The sequence below is a fragment of the Stegodyphus dumicola genome, chromosome 3 (genome assembly GCF_044657685.1).
Source record: "Stegodyphus dumicola isolate Sdum_Otavi_A_Nest chromosome 3, ASM4465768v1".
NCBI lineage: Eukaryota > Metazoa > Arthropoda > Arachnida > Araneae > Eresidae > Stegodyphus > Stegodyphus dumicola.
This window is the reverse complement of record NC_140770.1, coordinates 32,615,453-32,636,412: the sequence shown is the minus strand read 5'-3', so window position 1 is coordinate 32,636,412 and position 20,960 is coordinate 32,615,453. Positions and strand designations below refer to the sequence as shown.

Below are 20,960 nucleotides of genomic sequence, written 5' to 3'. Positions count from 1 at the left end.
GAAAATTATAAAAATTCATTTCATGTTCTAAATTTAGCCTGAACAACAATTTAATGAAGTGGCTAATTAGAATCAAAACTCGATGTTTCTAGATACAGATGAAGCAGAGGAAAGTGAGATGAAAGAAATATTAGAGGTAAAATTTAATGTTTTATTGAAAAAATAAATAATTCCAGTTTTATGATAACATTTCAAGAATTAGTGGTAATGAAGTAAGAAATATTTACACATTGACATTTTCTTAAAATTCCATTCTTTATTTGTTTTGATATATAGAAATGTATTTGTGTAACCACAACTTGGGTAATGTTTATTTTAACAATATAAGCTTTGATGAAGTGTCATAAGAATTATGGCACATCAAGAAGGATTTTAAAAAGATTTACCAAAAGTCTCCAGGCTGTGAAAACAAGAAATGGATGGAACTCATTTTTAAGTACAGCTGGAGGCCATGCTTCTTTTGGAAAAACTCATGGAAATATCAGAGTTCAACCAACATCTCTTGCGCGTCGAAGACACCTAACAAGAGGAAGTAAAAGAATGCCTGCAGGCCATCCACCAGGTCACGAAATTAAAAAAAGAATGAAAAGGAAGAGAGATTTAGCATTGAACATAAAGAGAAATCAAAGGAATGCTATTTCTCACAATTCTTAATCAATTTCATATTCCTTTTTTTCTGTTTTTTTATAAAGTCATGTATATTTTTATTCTTTGTATTTTTATTGTATTTTATTTGATTATAGTTTGTGATGTTTATTAATTATACATTTTGCATCTGTATATTGTATCTGCATACATGTTTGTATATACTGTACATGAATTTAATAAACCATTTTTACTACTACGTAGTACTCTGTTGTAAAAATCTGAACATTCAAGTAACATATATCACTAACAGTTCTACTTTCTAAATGCTTGAGGAATCTTCTCCTACTCCAAATATTATTAGAGTTTATTTAACGTATGGTCTGATTATTGATTTGAAGACATAATGCAATCAACTCAATTGCATACTTTTAAATTTTCCTACATTTAATGAAGGAAACATATTTTAAAATTTAATTATTTAAATCATTATGTATAATAAATATTTATATTTTAAACAAATGAATGAATGAACATAGAAGGAAAATCTGCCTGTTAAAAAAATTAAGCTTTAAATGCAATTATTTATGAAATTGATGATATGACTAGTTCAAGTAGAAAAAGAAAAAAGTAACATTTTAAAGAGCTTTTTTATAACTCTGTAGTACTTAAAACATCACTACAATGCTGAATCACTAAAACAGTGAGTTTACGCAGAAATTTAAAATAGTCTTAATTATGCCCATTTCATCTTCAGCTTTTCTAATTTTATTAAAATGTTACTGATGATTTGCAAAGTTAAGATCACAAAGTTTTTGCTTTTCTATGCTGCAGCTGCTAATAGCATAGCATGGAGTAGATTTCATCATGTGGAATACAGAATTAAGACATGAGAAAATATTTTTTTGGTCATTGTTTATTAACAGACTGTCATTCAAAATATTCATATTATACAATCTATTCATTTTAAGGCATGTAACTGAAGTATTTAAAAACTAGTTTAATTGATACCTTATCATCCGAACATCATTATATAGAATGGGATTCAAAACTCAAGTTTCCTCTATTGATTACATCATCAATAATAGCATAAATCCCCCAAAAAATATTGCTAATGTACAGATAATAATTGAAGGGAGGGAAAGATTTCTGATTTTGCATGAAATAATTGTCAAACCAAAATGAAACACAAGCACGCTTGTGTAAAGGTTGCTTTTGCTTCCCCTTAGTCACCAATATTTCGTCCCATGCCAACAGTACACCATTCAGCATGCACATTGATCAACACAATGTTATTACGCCTCCGGGATTCGAACCCGGGCCCTTTGGTGCCATCCGGTTTGGTTTTAATTATTATCTTTTATTATTTGTAGGACCCATGGTCCTACACATAATAATACCAGAAATTGTGACTGTGTCTCATATTATCCAACATGAGACCCATGTTCACTTCTCATACATTTTAAGTTTACACTTTTCTTTTATAGATGAGAGACACCATATATCAAAAGAAATTAACATGCTGCTGGATATATGCATGTGTTTTTCATATTTACAGCTGTTGCATGTGATGTTATGTAATCGGGTAAATAATGAGCATTACATGTAATATATGTTATAAATAATACTTAATAGTTTTACTACTGCTGTGTAAAGGAATTTAGCATGTTTAATAAGGGGATTCAAATACGACAGGATTGTTGCTGTTACAAACAAATACCCATGCACAGTGCTGTATGTCTTTGGATGAGTACAGTCACTATCCTTCCCTTGCCTGCGTTGCAGATTAGAGCTTGCTCTGAGTCATCTGGCAGTTGCGAGAGTGATGAGCGAACAACAGCTGCTTCACACAATGGAGAAACTCACTGTGATCAAATTTATTATTTGAGAGAACATCTAGTCATCTGAAACTTGGCAGACTCCAAACACAGTATAAGGAATAGTGTCTCTCTAGGATCCTTGTGAGTGGTGTAAATGCTTCATTGAGGGTGAATGATAAAATGAATGCTACTTTTTGTGAGAATAGGTCAAAGAACTTGCATCAGAGCTCTCATCAATGTTGGTAGTGTAAAAAACACTGTGATAAAACATTTGTACTATGACAAAGTGAATTTCATGCTCACTAACAGATGAGAACAAAGTGAAGCACATGCAACTGCCAGTTCTCTCCTTTGGTGGTATGGTAATGAAGGGGATGCATTTTTGAAGACTATAGTAATTTTCAATGAATGTATGTCCATTAATTCAATCCTGAGTCTCAGATCCCACTTGGATAGCATGCAGTCTGTAGATAACGATGCCGTCAATGTTCAGAAGTGGATTCACAACCAACCAAAAATTTTACAGTAAAAGGGTATAAAAATGTTTCCAGAATATTGGCAAAAATGTACTGACTTTGGAGTGGAGTACATTAAAGGATGACATATTAGCAAAGGTTTTCGTAAAAAGAAAAAAATCAATCTTGGTAGTGTTTGAACCACTCTGTATAACAGAAACCATCATTATTATTAACCTACTGAATAATGAAACCTAAGCTCTATAATGTGTTTTTGAATTTGGAGATGGATGCAATATCTGTTAACATATTTTACTCAGTGTTTTTGCCATCACATGCTTTGGCCATACTTCTGAATTTCCAACTTTTATTTTTTCGATTACAACAAAGTACTAATGGACTACCAAGCTGACAAGGATACCTCTGTGAAATACTTTTTCTAAAGCACACTGACTGATATTTATACTAAAGAAGGAGGAACTATTATAATTTTCATGCAACCAGCAGAAACCATGAACTGAACACAAATAAAAGTACTGTAAATATATAAAACATCTGGATTAAAAAATAACAGTTAATAATCAGACAAGGAAAGATAACATTGTAGTTCAACATTACTTACTAATCTATATTCATTTTCTAATATGCAAAGATTTAAGTAACACTGCTTAAAATATGGTTAGTAAAAATACCTTAGTTTGATGTAGATTTTGAATTCAAGATACTTACGTATTACAGTCAAAAGTCTTTAATCCGGACTCATCGGGACTTTGGCGATTCCGGGTTATAGATCATCAGTTTAAATCTGGTAAGATGACACGCAGAAATTATAAAATTAAAAATATGAAACCGTAATTTATGAAATAAAGAGCAATTATGATCTAAAGGGTATTAAAATTTACAAAAAAAAAAAGCTTAATATCTATTTGTTTACTTTATTAAACATTTCTTTCAACGCACGCATGCGTAAAGCATACATTACATATAGTCAAAATTAGAAAATTGCAACTAGAAAACTATTTGATGTGCATTCGTGATATTTATAATGACGAGGAATTTGATTTAAATCATATCAAAGACGGAGTACATCGATATGAAATACTACATTTAGTATGAAATTATAAGCCGAATAAAATAAAAACATCTGCCGTGAAGATAAGGATAGTGCTGACAGATCAACTTCCAGTTCATTGCGCGCTGCGACCCCCCCCCCCCACGCAGAGCAGCAGCATGAAATTGATAAATAGATTTTGAAATAGTTAGAGAAACAAAGGATATGCCTTTATCCATTTTTTGCAGCAATTCCACTTTTTATTGGATGGACATCGAAACACGCTTTCGCTTTGTAGATCCTATCGCAGCTCCAGAATCGGAAATTCCTTTTGACATAATCGAAAGTTCAAGCTTACTTTTATAAAATTGCTCTAACAGTCCACAAAAAATAATAAGCTGGATCCAATTAGAAGATTAAGGAACAACGCAATCTGCAACAATAACTGAAATAGATAATTAGATAATTTTAACTCAGCTTATAACGTCAATTATACATTAAACGCGTATGTGTAAAGGTATTAAGCGCATGCTTAAACGCATATGTAAACACATTATGTGTTTATGCATGCGCAGAAAGTTTGTAGCTTTGAGGTCCGGATTATAGATCATTCCAGATTAAAGACTTTTGACTGTATTCCATTTAATAGTAAAACAGCGTGATTTAGTTCCGGTTATGGATATGCATAACGTATAACAATGAAGACTCATAACATTTGCTCTTCCATCTGATTAACCGCTATTGGTTTTGATAAACTTCTTCTGTTTTCATGAACAAGGGTATAAATTATCCGTTACTATCGTACTTTTTTCTTGTATTTTGGAAGGAGGGGAAGATCAAAATTTGGGACCTGTCTTCTACAAAACAGGAAGCAGTGGATTATTTTCAAAGTGATGTGATCTAACCCTTAAAAAAAAATTTAATGGACAAGATATGGTTGACAAAACAACAGATGGGAAGAATTACCTGTGGGAAGTTTGTACTCAGCTTTCTAAACAGAGCTTCTGATAAAATAGGACAGCCCAATAAAACAATGGAAATCGACGAAAATCTTTTTATGAAGCATAAAAACAAGGGCATTTTAAAACAGATTGTTTAATAAATAAAGAAGCATCTGTTCCTTCAGAATTCCTCAGGAATGATAGGCGCAACTTTGTGGGATCTCTGTCAACTTTTATAGTTCGATGGTAGCCAACTCCACAGTTGACGGAACAATATGTGAATAAGTATTGAATAAAACTCTATTTATTTCAAGGGTGATCAGACACAATTCTCCCTTCTTTAAAAGAAAAATTCCTTAAATTGAGAAAATTAAATTCTTTTTTTTTTCATGAAATACATCATGCTTTTAAACAGTATTGATGTAAACAAAGAATTTTGTTAATTTCTTAACTGTTAATTGTGTTGTGTTATTAATTTATTGCTTAAATAAATTTTAAAAAATTAGCAATAATTATAATTTAGCACTGATTCAAATACAACACATTTTTACTGGCAAAACATATCAATAATTAGTATTACATTATTAATGGATAGCATATTTATACATATAACTGTCATGGACAATTTTTGGAATTAGTGTCATGCTACCATGAAACAGACAAAATCAGTTTAATATATTAATTAATATAAATACATCATTTTATTATTTAATTAAATCTTTCTTTAGACAATTGTTATTTGTAAAAATATGTTTTCCATAATTTTAAAATAAATATTATCACAACTAGAATAATCCTACGAAGTATAGAAAATCTGCTTTTAGAAATTTTTAGGGTAATATATTAACATAACATATTAAGTACTATGATAAAATTAGAACTTTTATCCTTAGGATACCTTTTTAATAATATTAGAGTCTAATCCAATATAAAGATACAGCTTCTCTTACGATGTACTTTTATTAAAACAGAATAAAAGAATAGAATGTTTTTTAGTATGTATGTATCAATTCAAAAATGCAGAATATGTAGTCTTCTGCATTTTTGAATTGATACATACATACTAAAAAACACAGATTATTTCACACACCATTATAAAAGTAATCACATAATTAATCTGTGATAAAAATGATAAGTTTTCATTTTCAGATCTGAAATTTCATTTTCCTCTATTTTGAATTACAAAACAGAGACACAGACAGAAGACAGATAACATACATAAGTATTGTGGCATTTTAATGTTATTTATTTTGAATAGAACTATAAATTATATAAAAAGGCCTTAATTCAAAAAGGTAACTTAATACAATAATACTCATGCTGTCTGCCCCAGACTATAGAATAAAATAATTTACCATTTTATACATATGGTGAAAATAACATATATTTTTGAATATTTATAAAATATATGAATGTAAATGTAAATTTTACAAAATTAGATATAGATTTTGTATTATACCATAAATATAACAAATTTTAATTATATTTATAAAAAATATGTTGTTTTGGGAGGGCAGGAATGAAGTTGCATTGTTTATGCACATTTTACTCTTTTATAAAAAGTAAAAATATTTAATTACACTTTGATATTTTATTTGGTTTTGGAGGACAAAATAAATATTGGTGCAAAATTTAACTAGATGGTGGTCAGGGTCACGGATACCCATTTTGCTACCTAGTGCAATTTCTGCAGGCCCTAAAATTTATTACCCATTACTTCCTTCAATTCTAAACTATCCTAAATTCTGTTGCCCAGTGTCTCCTCTAAATTCTAAAAACTTCACCGTCCCTTAATTTTACTGCAGGAGACTTATCTCAATTCTAAAAATTCTGTTGCGTGGTCTCTGGCAACAGCCCTGATAGTGGTAACCTTAATGATACATGAATAGCGACTTCATAAAAAGAATAACTATTTTATATATAATGCTTAATGTCAAGGCTATGCACAATGCCCAACTATGCAATTATTTGAAGTGAAAACAGATTGTTATGTACATGGAGCTAATATATCTGTTGGTCATCTACATGGCAATCTGTTTTTACTTTAAAATATAAAAAATTTGAAAACTGATATAAATTTGCCATCAGGCACATATTCAACAAAGAATGACTTTCTGTAGATCGACACAAAATCAATTGAAAATCTATGATGAAAAATTACTGGATTGATGTCCATTCTTTATTGTTCACAAAAAGGTCATTGCTGATGTTATGTGAAAAGCAATAGTACTACATTTGATCACTGTTGCTCCATTAACAGAAAGTATCTATTTTACAACATAAAACAGTTAAACTATTTATGTTTAAAGAAATAGCCCTTTGTTAAAATTTCTATAGCAATCACATCAAAGTGTATCAAATAAAATATCCATTGAGGATACAGAAGTTAAACATTCAGTATGACTCTCTGCATTATAATATTGCATATATGGAAAATTTGTCCCAACTTTATAGTCACTTTAAAAAAGAATTACGACAAAACATTTGAATATTAAAGACAATACCTGCAGTTTTAATTAATTATGGCTTTTCATAATATAACATAGTGCATATGTAGGAAAAAATAACAATAAATGTGAATCAAAATTTCAGTTTATGAACAAAAATATACACAGTAACAAAATACAGTAAAACATGACAAAAATTATTAATTACTATATACATAAATTATTTCACATTACCTATTTAACATATGTTATAAGCTTTTCATTTTTTGAGCATTTACTGCATCTGATTTTGCAACACTTAACAAATTAGACAAAATCAACACAAATGCACTTATTAGAAAAATATTAATCATGAAGAAAATTAAACTACAAAGAAACAGCAATAAAAATGTATTTTTTCCTCTGAATTCCAAAAGGTATGCAGGAAGAAGCCAAAATCCTTGACCACAAATCCAGAACAAAAAAGCTGCAAAAACATACTTAACATCAATCACTAAAAACTGATAATTAAGAGGAAGAAGACATAAGTACCATAAAAAGTACTGAGATGTGCATACTTTATTAAAAGAAACAAATATAAATGTTTCTAGAAACAAACAAGCCGGAAGAGTTTTTGGTAAATACAACACCCAAGACACAAAGGCAATTAAAGCTGCTTGAATAAAAAATGCAAAGGCTGATATGCAAACTGATGTATTTAAATCTACTGCTTCAGACAAATACAAAATATAAAAATATGGTGAAAAATTATGACGGATGTCTTTTCTTGTAACATGATATAAAAGTGCTTCATGTACATATTCATCACCATATAAAACAATAGAAATAATTGTTGGAATAGCAAATCCAATTATAGTTCCTGTAACAAATAAACATTTTTTCCGATTTGGATAAAGAATTGTTTTGAGTTTTTTCAAACCATATACAGTTTCAGAAAATGAAGTCAAGATGGAATAAAAAGTAACAGCATATATGCATGGATAAATTTTAACATGAATGGCAACACCATAAATGCATCCAAACAAAAATGGGTAACTACTTTGATATAAATATATAGAAAGCATTACAAGTACAACCATTACAGATTCTGCATTTCCTCTAGTTGAAATAATGATACTTAATGGATTATACAGCCATAAAAATGTGCTTAATTTAGAAACTGCTAAAGAACAACCAAAATTTTTTTGAATGTTATATATCAATAGACTAGCTAAAATATCTAGACCACAAAACAAAATTTTCCCAAATGCATTAAAAAAGAAGATATTAGGAGTAAGCAACATTGCTAAGAATGGAGTATACCTGTAGGTATGACGATTAAAAGGTGACAAACCTTTCATTACATATTCAGCTCCATCAGTCAATACCTGATAGTCAATATCTGTATATTTCACTTCAAAGTATTCATCTTGAACATATCCATACAATACAAGTGTCATACGTATTACAAAAGCAATAATACAATGAGCATTTATATCCATGTCACAAAATTTCCTACTGACCATTTTAATCTGAGGATAATTATATTTAAAGGCATCAGTCATTTCTTAGTGAGGTTATTGACTGGAATCATTGGTTTTTATGAACCCTAGGCAACACTTTGCTTCTGTTTTCCAGGTCTGGCAGCAGTCCAGTAAGGCTTTCATCACTGTAGAACACATTTCTTCATTATAATTATGAGCTGAAACATTGAAACAATTATTTTATGCTATATGTATATGTTTATTTTGCAATACGTTAATTTGCCAATTGTCTATTAAGCAAAGAATTTTAAATTTGCATATTTTCGTATTACGTAAAATGAAAATTAAGAAACAGGATTTATATTTCTATTTATCTAAACATTAATTAAATACTAACATTATATATTTTCAATATAACAAAATAATGTTATCTCCTTATAATAATAAACCATCTTAGAGGAATATACAAAAAATACATTGGGATCGGATTCAGAAATGTATGTATGCACATGCTTGTGTGTGTATTGGATTTGCTAAATGTATATTGTGCATGTATATACTCTACACAAATACATACAACCATACATACATTTCTGAATCCAGTCCTCATAACAGAACGGTACCAAATATTTTAAACTGTTGCTAAAAGCAAAATTGCAAATGCGAAAAGGGCTCATTCCACACAATTCTGTTATTTTGAGTCATATACAGTGTCTCACAAAAGTGATAGACACTTGTGCTTTACAAAAAGAAACTGTAATAAAATTAATTAAAAAACATGTAAAAAATTTTTGTGGGTGTGTTTCATACTTTAATTTAGTAACAATTATTACATAACATACATTTTCTCAAAATATTAAAATAGTAATTTAATAAAAATACAATTGTTTGGAAAGGAGCAAAAAATGGCTCACATAAATGATGGGACACCATTAGATACTACTACGTACTACAATAAAAATATTTTTTTGGGTTTTTATTTTTACTCAAAAGCAACTGGCAATAATTGATAAAATCGTCTGCAGTCTTTCTCTCCAGTTTGTTTTGGAATTTTTGTGTTTTTTAGCTCTGTGCAGCCATGAATGCTAAACGAAAAGAAACTTTGTCTGAAATTCGAAAATTAGTTATTAATTTGCATATTGAACGTGGAAAATCTATTAGAGAAACTGCTGAAACAATTAATTTCAGTCATTCAACAGTTTCCAATATCATTAAACGATATAAAAAGAATCATATGATTCAGGATAAAAGAAGACCTGGCCGACCATCAAAGCTATCCAATGGAATAAAGCGAATTATTGTTCTAAATATTAAAAAAAATCCAAGAATGAGTGCTTCTAAAGTTGCTGCTGATTTACAAGCATTACATGGAGTAATTGTTAATCCTGGGACTATTAGAAGAGTAATTCGATCTGCTGGATATCACGGTAGAGCAGCCAGGAAAAAATTCTTCGTAAGTGAAAAGAATAGAAAAGTCAGACTGGCTTTCGCAAAATTCAACATAAATAAGAACTCTGATTACTGGAATGAAGTTATATTTGCTGATGAGAGTAAATTTAATATATTTGGTTCTGACGGTAGAATCTTCGTGTAGAGAAAAACTAGGAAAGAATTTCGCAAACAGAACTTGGTGCCAACGGTAAAACATGGTGGAGGAGGAATTATGGTATGGGGGTGTATGTCGTCCGCTGGAGTTGGTAATCTTGTTTTTATTGACAGTATAATGGATCGGTACAAGTATATTGACATTTTAAATCAAAATTTGAAATCTTTAGCATGAACATTGATCCTTCATAACGATTTTAAATTCTACCAGGACAATGACCCCAAGCACACTGCTTTGAACGTTAGACTCTGGCTGCTGTATAACTGTCCTGAAATAATGAAAACACGACCACAATCTCCAGACTTAAATCCCATAGAGAATATTTGGCAAGAATTGGAATCAAGAATTCGCAAACACACCATTTCTTCAAAACAACAATTAAAATCATTGCTTCAAGAAGAATGGGGTAAAATCACTCCAGAAATCACAAAGAAATTAGTCGAATCCATCCCAAGAAGATTAAATCACGTTTTAAAAGTAAAAGGAAATCCAACAAAATATTAAAACATTTTAAGAAAAATTTTTGGATAAATATTTAATGGAAAAGTAAGTGTCCCATCACTTATGTGAGCCATTTTTTGCTCCGTTCTAAACAATTGTATTTTTATTAAATTAGTATTTTAATATTTTGAGAAAATGTATGTTATGTAATAATTGTTACTAAATTTAAGTATGAAACACACCCACAAAAAATTTTTACATGTTTTTTTAATTTATTTTACTACAGTTTCCTTTCGTAAAGCACAAGTGTCCCATCACTTTTGTGAGACACTGTAGACTTCTGTTTTATATTGTAAAAATTATTCAATATCAAATTTCAAATCAAATTCACTTCTAATTTCTCCAGGAAAAAAATCGAAATATGAAATCTTCAGATATAGAGAGGAAAGTTTCTAACTCTAAATAAGAAAGATATTTAATTTCTTGTCAGATGTGCTTACAAATCGAACAGTCACGGTTCAAATTTCTGATACAGACTGTATGTTTATAACTTGCAAAGTAGGACGAACATAAAATCCCTTGATCAGAAAATTACTTCAAATGGTTGGTGACAGGAAAAGATGGGTAAAAGACTGGAGATCCAATTAACACAATGAATAAAAATTTGATGGAAATATTATAATATACATGAATATTTTTAAGGGATTTCAAAAGCAAGCAAATAAAGTGATAACATGTTGAATGAGCCTGAGAAAAACAAAATTACTCAATCCCACATTCTATTACCAAGCACATCATACCCAGTTTTTTTGTTATGTTATGACACATACACTATCCTTTAAAATCAAATTCCATCATTAATTTTATTCTTTAGTACTTTGGGCAAAACATCTGAAGTTTAAAAAAAAATTAGAAAAAGTATCCATTAATATTTCATACATTTTTGTGATTAAAAAAGCAAAAGGCTCTAGAGTACAAATGGGTGCCCCTCCGATTAGCGACAAATTTTGTTCAGTTTTGGCGATAAAACCCCATTTCTGGTTACCATGACAGTGTTTTAGCTCCCTGTGAAAATAGATCAATGTGTACATGACAAAGTTAAGGGGTTACATGACAAAGTTAAGGAATGTCTCGTTCGCGCAATTCTCTGATTTTTTATTTTTTAAGTGAAAATAGATCGATGTGCACATGGACAACCGAGTTTGTCCAATTCTTTGACTTATTATTTTGGTTTCGTGCAGCGGCCATCTTGAAATTGTACCTTCCTGGCGCGATCTTGGCGTCAAAAAAGAATCGGAAAAAAAAAAAAAAAAAAAAAAAAAAAAAACAAGAGGCCCCCAATTGCAAACTTTTCAAGCAAAATTGTCCATTCTTTTCATTAGAGTGGAGTAGAAAATTCTTAAAACTGTAACCTTACTGAGGATTTTAGCATCTTTCGAAATATAATTTAAATAAAAGAGCATCATACTTTTAAGGCATTTTTGAAGCTCACAAGCGTATTTCAAGCACGGATCCTTCATCACCTATAAACCAAAGACGAATAATAACAACTCAATTCACTTAGAGGGATATAACTTTTATAGGATACACAGGTTAAATCGTGATACACCTTTGGGATTCACGGGAAAGGCAACGCAGTTTTCTTTCATCCTCTTTTTCTGCATCAACCCCATAGTTTTTTTAGTATTGTTTGGGCTTTTTTTAAAAAATTTGATTACAGAATTTGACTTTGACTTTTTACCTGTCCTTTATAAATTTCGCACCAAATGATACTAATTTTTTTACTCTCAAACCAAAATGCCCGGTTTCTATATATCTTTTTGACTTTACTACTAAGCCTTTTTTGCGCTGCGTGCAGAAAGACTTGAGCAAGTGCAATAAAGACATCTGGATACTTTCCTTTCTGTCTAAGTAATTGAAATCTAAGGTATGATTAACATAAATATACTGTTTTATCTATAATTTAACTTTGAAAATCATTTCATGGATTTCTTTTGATGATCGGTGTGTGCTTACAGTTACTTATGCCTTAAAATATAATTTTTATAATTATACGAAACTTTTGTATTTATCTTAACTAACATTGATATTTTTTAGATACCCGCGCTATTTCATGTGGTAGAACTAAACTATTTCTGTTGTAACTTACTTTGTATGTAGTTTACTATATATATGTTATTTACTTCTGTGCAATTTTTTATAATATTCAAAATTTATATTTCTTCTTCTTCTCCTAATTCATGTTAGTAATAAGCAGAAGTAATAAATTTTGTAATTTGGTATATATTTCAGAATGACTATTTACAATTTATATATATTCAATGCGGCTGGGGTGTGTATATATTATATGGAATGGAACCGAAGGCAACAAGCTGGAATGTCCAGAGACGAAGTAAGAAAACAAATCATAAATGGAGAGAAGTTAAAAAATGAATGAAAGACTGTATTTGTTTTTTGCTTATATGCCTTCCTTCCTGCAGTAATAATTGTTGCAAAATTTGATAATGATATTTTTATTTTATTTGTATTCTTAATCACATTATGTCGATTTTGGTTTCAATGAAAATTTAAAGTAATGATAATGAAGGTACATTCTTAATGAAGTCTACTGTGTCAGAATATGAGGTTTTAAATTAAGAATGTGAAACTGTGTGTATTTGCTTTTAGCTTTATATTTAATTTTGTATAATTCTCTAGGAAATGAAACTAATGTATGGCCTGGTATTCTCTCTCAAATCATTTGTCCTCAAGCTTTCACCAACAGACTGGTAAGAACTGTTATGAAATATTTGTTTTAATGTTGTCAAAAATATATTTGCTGAATTAATATTTTTTTATATAATTATATTAATTATTTTTACAGAAGATAATATTTATTACAGTACGATCTGAATAGAGTTATCGGTAAAAGTTTACAATTGGGTGCCCCTTAATATTTATTACAGTGCGATCTGAATAGAGTTATCGGTAAAAGTTTACAATTGGGTGCCCCTTGTTTCTTGGTGATTCTTTTTTGACGCCAAGATAGGCGACAGGAGGGCGCAATTTCAAGTTGGCTGCTAAACAAAACCAAATTAAGAAGTCAAAGAATTGCACAAACTCTGTGTCCATGTAAACACCGATCTATTTTCATTTAAATAAAATCAGGTAGCTAAAACAAAGTTAAAACTATCATGATAACCAGTAGTGAGGTTTCATAGTCAATTTTTTTTTTTTTTAAATTGTCGCTAATCAAAGGGGCACCCATTTCTGTACTAGAGCCGAGTTATCCACTGTATCGTTAAAAATTGATAGCAGTGTTAAATTTAATATGAATTGGAAGTCTTAGCATTTAGTATTATAAGTAAAATAATGTTTCTTGCCTTCTTATTCAGATATTTCTTGAAACAGTTTTATTCTAATTCATCCATGTTTGTTAAAAAGTTACCTGAATTTTATTTAAATTTCAAAAAGACCTTTATCATTAATCTTTTAATGCTTTTTATCTTATAACTAGTATAATACAAGATAAAAGCATAATTCTCCCTTATGATAAAACTTAAGATGGAGATTTATTTTTAGAATGTTTATCTTAAATCCACAATGACTGATTAAATATAAGGTGAGAGACTTATAAAAACATATATCCAAACATTTGTTTGTGTTAAACTGTAGTCTTGTACAGTCATGGCATTAAAGTATTTTTATGTATAAACTTTAGTTATTTCTTCTTTGTATCAAATTGCCATTTTAAAAATATCCTGAATGAGAATTTTATCTCAATTTACTTTTGTTTATGAATTTGAAATTTGAAAAATTCATTGTAATGTGTAATTTTCTGATGAAATTTTAAAAGGGGAAAAATTACTTAATTGATCTAATTTTTTTTTTTTTTTTTTTTTTTTTTTTTTTTATGAGAAATTTTGTTAAAACTGCATAAACAGATAAAATAATCACTGTTTCTCTCTCTCTTTTTTTAATATACATTTTAGCAAAGAAGGTTTTTTGAATTTTCGTACAAGTAAATACAAGTTGAATTTTTATGAAACTGCTTCTGGCTTAAAATTTATTATGAATACTGATGTAAATGCAGCTAATGTTCGTGAACTTTTACAGAAAATATATAAAGAGGTAAGATATAAACTTTCAAACTAACTTTTACAGTGCATTCATTGTTGAACCCAAGCTAAATTTTTTGCTTAATGTATGAGACTTATAGTGCATTGCTTGTGTTCTTGTAAACATAATTAATGTTTAAGATTTTTGTGAAAAAATGTGTGTGTAATTTCCGAGCGTAATTTTGAATTTGAAGTAAATTATTTCTTTATAAATTATTAAATATTCAAGAGGAATTAAGGTTTAATAAATTAACTTAAAGTGTTGAAAAATTAAATGTTTAACATTTACTGAACAAAGACCAATTAAAAGTATTTATAAATTACTGCAACTGCCTTAGTAGAAATCCTCAGATGCTGAAAATGTGGCGAATTCTTGCAATAGTGTAGAATTCAGTAGTTTTAAGAAGCGATGTCTGTATTTCTGTATGCATTCTTTTTGTTCTTTTTCAAGTTACAATTGTTTTAGAGATATATTATGATATTTTTGGTCATAAACTCAATTTTAAAGTATGCACTGGTAGGATTTGTTTGCAGTGTAAGAAACTGTGGTAAAATTTCTGCGGGAATACTGTATTTTGCTGTCACTAAAGGAAGAATTGCTTTGAGTCTGTTGTTAAAGTGATTGCCATGAAATTATCCTAGGATAAAAGAAACTCAAACTTATTTATGGGTAGATTTGTTGATTGTTTTTCTTGATAAATACTTAATAAAAGCATGAAATATGTACATGTATCATAAACTGTTAGTAATTTATTTTTTCCAATTATAAGTCAACATTCTTTTCTTATCTTATAGTTCATTATTGTTTGCACTGTCTACCTAGCTTTACAGAAAAACAGTGATAATGACAAAATTTATAGAGAAAACTAAACATGATTTTGAAATTTTTCTTAGAATCTGGATTTTAAAAATAATTCAAACAATAGTACAGTACAAAGTGCAAGATTCAGACTTGTCGGGCCTTTGGGGATTCCGGATTTGGGATTTTTCTGGATATTAGACATCAATTTAAATCTAGTAAGATGGCATGCAGAAATTATAAAATTAAAAATATGAAATTGTGATTTTTGAAATAATGAAGCATTTATGACTTAAATGGTATCAAAATTTATATTAAAAAAGCTTAATATTTATATCTTTACTTTATTAAATATTTCTTTGAATGTAAATTGTTTAAGTTGCTTCAATTTTTTTTTTTTTGTTGTTTTTTTGTTTTTGCTAATACTTTCTTTTCGGTTCTATAGATAGACATAATCTCTTGTTTGGTAACAAAGCTGCACTGTTCAAGTCCTGTAGTTGCTGTGTCGAGAATTCCGACTAACTTGTCAATAGAAATTTTTTCATTTTCAAAAATCTCTCTGTAACTTTCTACGCTTTCGGTAATGATATTTTCTGGATCTAGAACCATACTACAGATTTCGCCATAAGTTAATTGTTGATTGGAGCATTGGGATCGCAGTGAAAAACTTTGTTATATTATTTTCATTTATTACTGCTTCTCCACATTTCTTTACACAATCCATTAACTCGAAAATTTCACCTTTGGTTTGCGATATCCGAAAACCTTCAAATTCGCAGCTATCATCTTCATTATCCTCCACATGAAATATGGTAGCTGGCCATAAATTATGCCAAGCATTTTTAAAAGTATCTGGAGACACATCCTTCCACAATATTGTGATGCTGCACACAGCAGATTTTATGCTAAAATATTTCAAAAGTTCTTGAATAGTCTTGCCATTGTTCAAGAAATTTAATATGGATTTTAAAAATCTACTTTATATTTGCATTTCAGTGCACACGCTATTACGATATCCATAGGTTGAATGATGGATGTACAATTTGGAGGAAGGAATAATATGGATAAATTATCTTTCACTAAAACTTTTAAGTGAAGTATGAGCCGAACAGTTATCTACAGTCAGAACTATTTTTGCTTCATCAGGTAAACTAACCGAAGCTGCCGAGCCTTGGATATAAAATGATTTTTAAACCATTCATTCATTAATGCTTGTGTCATCCATGCTGTTTTATTTGCACAATATATATAACAGGGGATATTGTTACTCCTTTAAATGCTCAAGATCATGTACATTTTCCAATTACAAAAAGTTTGCACTAGTGCGTTTCTGCAGCATTTGCACATGTTGAAATTGTTAGTGTAGCTTTGGAACCTTTGACACCAGTTGAAGCCTTTTCTATACAAGTTGCCAAGGTATTTTGCGATACCTATTGCCAGAAAAGACCAGTTTCATCGGCATTGTGAATTTGTCCTGAAGGTAATGTTTCACAATTAATGAGTTCAAGAATTCATCTGCAAATAGTATTTTTAAAATTTCGGTATCAGCTGAAGCTATTTCAACTGAAATTTTTAAATGCATTATACCACTGCAATTTTAAAATTTGGTTAACCATTCTATCGAATATGTGCATTCAGTTTTTAAGTTCGTTTCTTCATGAAATATTTCGGCTTGAGCCATTAGCATTGTACCCGTCAATGGCACTCCTTTGTCTCTGTCTGACCATTCAATCATCTCTTTGTCATGATCATCACTTTTAACATAGCGAATAATTTTTCTGTTATTTATTGTGGGTGGGGTGTCAGAATCTAAAAAACTTCATAAAGTTTCTTTTTCTGTTATGTCATGTACTTTCCATACGCCATATTCCTCACATAATTTTGAGACAAATATATCTGTAGTTTTTTGCAGCAGTTCCACTTTTTGTTTAATGGACATCGAAACATGCTTTCACTTTGTAGATCCTGTTGCAGCTGAGAATTAGAAACCCTTTTTGACATAATCGAAAGTTCAAATTTTCGTTTTCATAAAATTGCTATAATTATAACAGCCTGGAAAAAAAGAATAAGCTGGATCAAATCAGAAAGTTAAGGAACAGCACATCTGCTATATTAACTGAATTTTTTTGGAATCCATAAATTATAATTTTAACTTAGCTTAACAGCGTTCGCCGTACGTGATTGACTATGTAGCATGGCAACGAAATATTCCGTTAAATTTTGCCTTGCTTCTATTGCGCACTGAGACAATTAAGCCTGAATTGTATTAATTAATTTTATTACGTCTAATTCTTGCACATGCTTATCTGAGTCCTGAATAAATAAATTTTCACATATATTTATGCTTACTGAGAGCCGGCGCTAGATATTTTGTTGCCTGATGCAGTCTCTGCGTGTCCTAAATTCTGCTAGCAAGCGTTTCTTTAAGTTCTAAATTTTTGCTGTCCCTTAATTTTGGGTTCCAGTGCTTTCCCTAAATTCTAAAAATTTTATCAACCCTTAATTTTGTTATTCGGTGCTTCTCTAAATTCCAAAAATTTTGTCTTCTGTAAATTCTGCTGCCCGTTGCGGCCATATGAGCTCTGGTGCTGGTTCTGGGTTTATGTGAATAAAAAATCAGTCATTCCTAATTCAAATAGCCCTAAATGTAATCTTTTAGCCTTATGGATATCATTGACAAAATCTATTGTTAGCATGTGGAAAGAAATTTTTGTTAAATTTTTCCTTGTCAATATATAGTGCATTTAACTTAAATATATAGTGCATTTAACTTATAATAAATAATGATTCGCCAGGTTTTCATCAGGGATATAAAATATTAGTAGTTGTAAAATCAACAAGGTTTCTATGTGGGATGTTTCGGTTTGAGATGTATGCCAAGCAGATATATGCAGCTAAGGAGCCAAATTATTGATCACACAAATGTCTGCTAAAATGATTGTTTCCTCAATAATGAGGTATTTTATTTAGTGTCGAATTGAAATTAAGAATCGAGATTCTCCATATGTTTCCTTACGGGGGAAAAATCAAATGTGCATGCCTAAAGCATAAAAATTTGGTGGCTTTATGGTCCGGATTTTAGATCATTCCAGATATTGCATGTCCAGTTCTTGGACTTTGTACTGTACATGTACACTTTGTACTGTATATATTATATAATTATATATTAATAATTATATAATTTAGCGTCTATACTTTGTTTTATTTAGATGGTTTTATTGGCAAGAAAGAACTTCAATATTTCAGTGAAAAAGATCTTGATTAATGATTCTAGCCTAAAGAAAGAAAGAAACAAAAAAAAAAAAAAACTTTATCATTTGTGAATCTATGAGGTGCACTTTTGATATGGATAAAATGCACTAAATACTCAAATACTGTAACATCAAATATGTTGTACAAGAAAAAGGCAGTACAAAGTGCTTAATAATCATGTGAAGAGAATCTACTCTAGAATTAGCTCAATTTGAAGATTTCAGTTGAGGCTTACCTTATCATTTAAAAATATGTGGGGAGTAGCTGCTAGTATTGATATATTTGCATTGCATTGCATTGGTGGAAAGAGCCTGTTTTAAGAAATATGCATGAGTTATTCATTCTGTATGCCATATTCAGCACTGATAAAATGGTCTGTTTTTATCATTTTTTGCTATAAAATCGTTCTTTCAAAAAAAAAAAAAAAAAAGGGGGGGGGAGGAATTAAAAAAAATAATAAGTTGACAGTTACATTAGCAGTGGATATGGAGATTCCGTGAAGTTTAGAAATATAAATGTTACTGTTATGAAAATGTAGTTATTCCAAGAAAATGTAAAAATTGCTCAGTTAATACTTTATCATTCTTGTATTGAAAGAGGGTAAAGTAAATAATATTATTATAATCTAAAAATTTCAAAACTTTATATCTGATACATTTTTATGTGTTGAAATTTTCATACCATAAAACATTAAAAATTATTAAAAAAATAAAGCATTTAATCCCCTCCAAAATTCAGAAATCAAATTACAAATTTGATTGAAAGGATACTTTTTCTCTTCTATAAACAGTAAAGTTCTAATATGCATCGTATGTCATTAAATGAAGATATGTGCAAAAAGTCATTTAAAATTTACATTAAAAAATATTAATTGAATTTTGAAAAATTGCTTTGCAACATAGCATTGTCGTTGGCAAACAAGTGTGTACAAAATTTGAACTCAATAGTTTAGCGGAAAGTTGGTTAAAAAGGTAAGACAACAGTAACAAAATTCCACTCGCAGTAGAACTCCATGAGTGTGCTAAATAAAAGGCTTATAATAAAGAAAATGATTTGGTTGCTATTACGAATTAGTATCTATTGTGACAAACTATTACTTGAAATAAAATTGAATACAAAAACTATTACTTGAAATAAAATTGAATACGAAAGTAAGAGCTGAAATTACTAATTAAAATGTAATTTGTGTAATATTTTCTGGGGGGTCTAAATTATTGCATTAGTGATTGTGCTTATTTTATTACAGAACTATATTCGTGATATTTTTGTAATTAACAGATTTAAATGTTGAACACAAAAGTAAAAATGGATATAATTAAACTAAGGACTAGCATTGTTTTAGTAGACTTTCATGCAATCAGTTTACTTATTATCTGTGTTATTTTTTATTTACAAAAAATTTTAATTCTGTTGGAACTATTGTTGCTAATGTAAGTATGTAATCATAAATTTGTTTCACATTTAAATAAAGATATTCAATTATTTTATCTATCTTTCAGATATATGTTGAATATGTAGTAAAAAATCCTGAATGTAAACCTGGAAAAGAAATAATTAGTGAAGTTTTCCAATCACAACTGGATAAACTTGTCAGAAACTCAGCCGTCTTCAGTTCACGTGTTATGTAAATTTAAAAAAAAATTCTCTGTATACATTTTTCTTTTTTGTGTGTATAAATAATGTACATACTTGTAATATGGAAATTAAAGTTTATTTATTATGTATTTTCACATTTTTTTTATTTATTTAAAATTAAAATTTTAATCAGTCCTTTTGAAAAATACAAATTATACTTACATCTTGGTTGGTTGGTTTTAAATAAAATTGTTTCATTAGTGATACAAAAATATATATATGAGTAAAAAATTTTGTGAAGCTCAGAAACACAAATTCTAAGATTCCATAAATTAAGATATAATGCTGGTAATTTTTATTTCATTTCTTTTCATCTTTCTTTTAAGAGTAATCTTCATTTGTATAACTTAAATCCTTTGTATATGATA

General features: G+C 29.3%; 2 protein-coding genes and 1 pseudogene across 5 annotated transcripts in view; 2 read left to right on the top strand and 1 right to left on the bottom strand.

Moving 5' to 3' along the window:
• Nucleotides 1-844, top strand: part of LOC118193752 (uncharacterized) — a 42,120-nt pseudogene extending 41,276 nt beyond the window's left edge. Inside the window, exon 6 of the transcript XR_015040066.1 lies at nt 340-844. The product of XR_015040066.1 is annotated as an uncharacterized LOC118193752 (transcript). The remainder of the gene's footprint in view (nt 1-339) is intronic.
• A 623-nt stretch (nt 845-1,467) lies between these two features.
• PIG-M (Phosphatidylinositol glycan anchor biosynthesis class M) lies at nt 1,468-12,597 on the bottom strand. Of its 2 annotated transcripts, XR_015040173.1 has the most exons (3): nt 12,278-12,584; nt 8,802-8,980; nt 1,468-3,665 (listed from the first exon to the last, which is right to left on the bottom strand). XR_015040173.1 is itself a non-coding variant. In XM_035364880.2 (2 exons), the coding sequence occupies exon 2, from the start codon at nt 8,841-8,843 to the stop codon at nt 7,548-7,550; it is 1,296 nt and encodes a 431-aa protein (XP_035220771.1). In that variant the 5' UTR covers nt 8,844-8,980; nt 12,278-12,597; the 3' UTR covers nt 6,076-7,547. The 2 variants fall into 2 exon arrangements, 1 of the variants encoding a protein (XP_035220771.1); XM_035364880.2 differs by lacking the exon at nt 1,468-3,665 and having other exon boundaries at nt 6,076-8,980; nt 12,278-12,597.
• Nucleotides 12,598-12,619: 22 nt separating this feature from the next.
• Nucleotides 12,620-20,681, top strand: Bet5 (blocked early in transport 5). 2 transcript variants are annotated; one of them, XM_035364881.2, is made up of 5 exons: nt 12,620-12,736; nt 13,102-13,201; nt 13,507-13,577; nt 14,781-14,919; nt 20,457-20,681. In XM_035364881.2, the coding sequence occupies exons 2-5, from the start codon at nt 13,103-13,105 to the stop codon at nt 20,583-20,585; spliced, it is 438 nt and encodes a 145-aa protein (XP_035220772.1). In that variant the 5' UTR covers nt 12,620-12,736; nt 13,102; the 3' UTR covers nt 20,586-20,681. The 2 variants fall into 2 exon arrangements, with proteins under 2 accessions (XP_035220772.1, XP_035220773.1); XM_035364882.2 differs by lacking the exon at nt 12,620-12,736 and adding an exon at nt 12,792-12,813.
• Nucleotides 20,682-20,960: the final 279 nt, after the last annotated feature.

What these genes read in the sequence shown, in the direction of transcription:
- Bet5 (XM_035364881.2), top strand. Translation starts at nt 13,103, where the DNA reads ATGACTATTTACAATTTATATATATTCAATGCGGCTGGGGTGTGTATA. An exon ending in AAGCTTTCACCAACAGACTG is followed by an intron (nt 13,578 to 14,780) that starts GTAAGAACTGTT and finishes TATACATTTTAG; the next exon opens with CAAAGAAGGTTTTTTGAATT. An exon ending in TACAGAAAATATATAAAGAG is followed by an intron (nt 14,920 to 20,456) that starts GTAAGATATAAA and finishes TCTATCTTTCAG; the next exon opens with ATATATGTTGAATATGTAGT.
- PIG-M (XM_035364880.2), bottom strand. Translation starts at nt 8,843, where the DNA reads ATGACTGATGCCTTTAAATATAATTATCCTCAGATTAAAATGGTCAGT.